General features: G+C 31.1%; 1 protein-coding gene across 3 annotated transcripts in view; it reads right to left on the minus strand.

The window, feature by feature from the left end:
• Nucleotides 1–4,154, minus strand: part of LOC106470630 (DNA repair protein complementing XP-G cells homolog) — a 33,402-nt gene that overhangs the window by 23,944 nt on the left and 5,304 nt on the right. For 2 of the 3 annotated variants that reach the window (XM_013931194.2, XM_022399258.1), the window contains exons 3-4: nucleotides 1,549–1,724; nucleotides 182–393 (exon numbers count right to left, since the gene is read on the minus strand). In XM_013931194.2, coding sequence (XP_013786648.1) covers nucleotides 182–393; nucleotides 1,549–1,724 — 388 coding nt within the window. Of the gene's footprint in view, nucleotides 1–181; nucleotides 394–1,548; nucleotides 1,725–4,154 lie in introns of those variants that run through there. The other variant, XM_022399259.1, reaches the window with a different exon arrangement.

The raw sequence follows: 4,154 nt of genomic DNA on the forward strand, positions 1-4,154 counted from the left end.
ATGACGGCCTATTTTTATTTTCTCAGTGATATGGGGGGGGGGGGGCTTTCTGGCCCCTCCTTTTTTTAATATCTAATATTTTTACATGCTGCTAGTGAGAGAACCTGTTGTTAAAATATTTGAATCCCACCACTGGTGAAAGGGTATATTGAAAAATAAAGAAAATGGGAGTTGCTCATACTGTTCATTAGGTTTTTCAGAAAGAGGAGGCAGTCTGAACAAATCTTCATCTCTTGAATTGGTTTTAGATGAAAATTTTTCTGATTTTTGCACATTCTGATGTTTCTCTCCTTTGCTCTGAATCAAATGACTGTGAAGAATAGCTGTCAGCATCTTATGCCCAATTTTTTCTCCTGTATGCAAAGCTGCTTCTCGCCTCTGTTGCCGAGCTGCCTACAACAATGTTATTATTGTTAGTTGTCAGTAGAAGCAACTAAGTCAGGACAAGCATATAAATTATTTATCAACATCAGTTATATCTACAAATGTTAACATGAATTTAAAAAACTGAAATAACCATCTATAGTTAATTTATTTTGTAAAAAACATACTTTTTCCACCAAACTCACAAATATTATGACACTTAACTTTAACATGTCACATAACGTTGGTGACAATTTTATTACCATTGTCATTTACTTCTACAAAAATAAAAACAGAATATGGACATTATAATTGCAGAGAACAAAGTGGCAACAAATATGATCATCACTACTGATGCACAACTAATACAAAATATAATGTTTTTATCTAGGGGCTCTGATCAGAGTTTGCACAAGCATTTGAATTTCTTTGATTCCTAGAGACCCAACCACTTAGAAAAAATTTCCCTTCAAATTTTTATACAAAACATTAGAATTTTTAATTTTCTTGTTTATTATTCACTAACTGTAGTAGCATTTTAACATATTACATTTTGTCTGCCCCATGATATTTTCCTTGCTTTTCCCATCAAGAGCTCCTCCTCATTGGTTAGTACACAATTTTGAAGACAGACAGCACTGCATCCAAGCCAATTTTTACACTAGGAAACATTTTAACACACAACACCACTAAAAACAATATGTCGTGTTAAATGTAAGCATAATACAGACAAATTATCTCAATTTCATTGAAAACCACATGGCAGTAAATAGGATTATAAAAGCAGCATGAAGGTAATTTTGGTTTGTATCCACAGAATGCACTAGAATTTTATAAAGCAACTTCTTCTATCCATTATACTAAAATTTGTACATAAAAAGTGTGTTAATGTAAGCACTGTTGGTGCAAAGACCTTTGATCATCAGTTTCAGTAGAAACATGTAGTTTTCTACAGTCTATGTGCTCAGACATATAAGGTTATGTTTCAAGTTTTGTTTTAATATTAACTATAAAGCTTAAAAGAACCAGGGAAGTTTTTATTTTTTACAATCATATAAAAGGCAGTTTATGACTTTTTTTCAACACTAAAAACTGGATAATTAAATGGCAAAGAATTATCTGATTTATGATGAACAATCTGATAGTTCAAAAAGAAACTTCTATTTGTTATACTAAGGTTCTTACCAATGTTTGCTTCTTTAGCTGAGGTGCTCTTCCATCAAACACAAACACAGGTTTGATTCTGTAGAACAACAGCTTGCACAGTCGATGGAATAAACCCAAAACATGAGAATTGGAGATAGGGTGACCCTGAGAATCTCTAAAACCTTTGGCAGCCTGATTCAACCAGATACTTATGTCTGTTAATTTTGTGAAGGAATAGTTTTATATACACACAAGGCAATAAGTATTTAACCCTCCAATTACCCAAGTATCCAACAGATGTATGGATAACATCAAGATTCAATATTCACCATGTCCCACAGACTTGGAGCTGGTAGAAATTGTAGTTTTCCCTGTAGCAACATAGGACTACAAGCCCAACTAGGCCAGTTACTTCTCTGAACTAGAAGTACACAGTATATAGTTATACATACAACTGGGTGCTACTATAGCATGCGGTCTACAAATATATTTACACTATAGCAAGCAGTCTACACAGATACTATTATCCTCACCATTTTAATGATTCAATGAAACATAATTTCTTGCTAAATGATTTACATCTATATACGTTTTTTTTAGCAAATAATAATAACTTAATAAGTTGTGTGTTCCAAAAAGAGTATCTTACATTTAGGTTATAATTGTGCTAGTTTTGATTGTTGGAACTTATTTCTTTTTGACTATATTTGCCCCAAAACGTTATGTAATGGTATTTTGTACTTTATTAGTTTAAAAGCAGTATTTATAATAACTGGTGCCAATAAACAAAAGTTAAAACGATGATGATGAGAGTATCTGTGCACACCATGCGCTATCATGTAAATATATTCATACCGCCTTTTCATTAACCTGGTAAAATGAGTCAGTGACCTAAAAGGCTAAAGGAAAAAAAAGCAACAACAAAAAATCCCACTTTTCATTGAGTTCTTCTATCAAAAAACACCCATTAACAAGAAGTAACCAAGAAAATAAACAAGGACACTGATAAAAACAAAAAAAAATAGAGAGAAGTAAAATAAATATTTCTCCTGGCTTGAAAATGACCGTGAAAAAAATGCCATGTTCTGCTGTGTTTGTTGTTAATTTCTCAGACTAACAAATAAAACTTGCAGCTCTTTAAAACTAAAAATTATAATTCACTGCACCAGTAAAAACACTACATCAGTTGTCTAAGATGACAGTAGCTTAAAATATGAAAGTAAAACCTTGTACATAGATAAAGTTTTTACCTAACTTTTCTCATCATCCATGAAACTTTCACAGAAAATAGGAGAATCATTTCAACCAATGTCATAACAATATATTATCAAATGATCAGGAATTTGCTGTCAAGTACATTAGATTCTCCCTATTAAGCCACCTTTGGGTCTGAACAAAGGCGGTCTTACTAGGGACCAACCAGTTCATTAATTAACTGTAAAATATTTCAATATTGAATTGTAATGTTATGTGTGATGTTTCTTTGCATATTGTACATCCAAACTATTAATAATTATTCATTTCTTGAATATTTTCTATTTTATTGTCTTTATAAGAACATTTGACAATAAATTTCACATGTGATCAAAACCGAATATAATGATGTTTTACTCACTGACTGATGCAATATTTATACACAGTGTATCTGTCACAGTAATGTTCTTCAAAGAGTATGTGAAAACATCATCCTTTCAAGTGGCTTCTTTTGTGGCTACCTCCTATTAAATTCTAACAGATACCCAACTTTCTCAGCTGTTGACAAGATATTATTTTGTGTCCTTCCATACATTATTTACTTAAAGAATATATTATTTTGTGGACTAGTAGCACTGGTGAAAGTATAAGGGCTAACATAGAAGGACAGTCGACAACAACAACAAAAAAAGTTACACAGGTAAGTGCTATATTTCTTGTTTTTCTTAACTATTCTTTACTTATTATTATAAAAGTGACTTAAAATGTAAAAATTAGAAAACTTTAGACTAGATAAGGTTAAATTAGGTAATATAAATAAAAATAGTGATAATAATAATAATAAAATTTTTCTATGAGGTACACTCGCTAGCAATAACAGCTCATGAGTAGCACAAGCTTTATGTAACTTGAATAGTGTAATATTTGCTTTATGTTACCACATATTTTGAAACTTTTTATGGTGGGAATTTTAAAAATCACAATCCAAAAGGCAATAAAATAATAAAATTTAATTAGAAACACCATCAGAGTAATTTAAAAATGACAAGTGCTGAGTGTTGTCAAATATTGAACATGATGGCAATCAACAATAACCACATCTATTAATGTTTATCATAAAAAAACAGACAGAGGGCAGTTGCAACATGGGAGCGTTTCCAAAAACAGAAAGAGGTGAGTTGGGCCAATGTGTTTGATTCAGTACATAAGCGATATCTCAGCAAACAGAAAAGATAGGAGGTTCTTATTTTATATTCTACCTTGTAAATATTGGTAACTTGAGTTCCTAATTTGTACAAAACTATAGACTTTGTATTTTGAGAGCACAAACATCTAATTTGAACCAGTGATGCATTGAACATACCACATGACACATAAAAATTGATGTTTAGGTGTTTTTTTTTATATTTACTTTTAAATTAAGAAATCAAATAATGTATAATATTAAAATT

The sequence above is a fragment of the Limulus polyphemus genome, unplaced genomic scaffold, assembly GCF_000517525.1.
Source record: "Limulus polyphemus unplaced genomic scaffold, Limulus_polyphemus-2.1.2 Scaffold4126, whole genome shotgun sequence".
Lineage (NCBI taxonomy): Eukaryota > Metazoa > Arthropoda > Merostomata > Xiphosura > Limulidae > Limulus > Limulus polyphemus.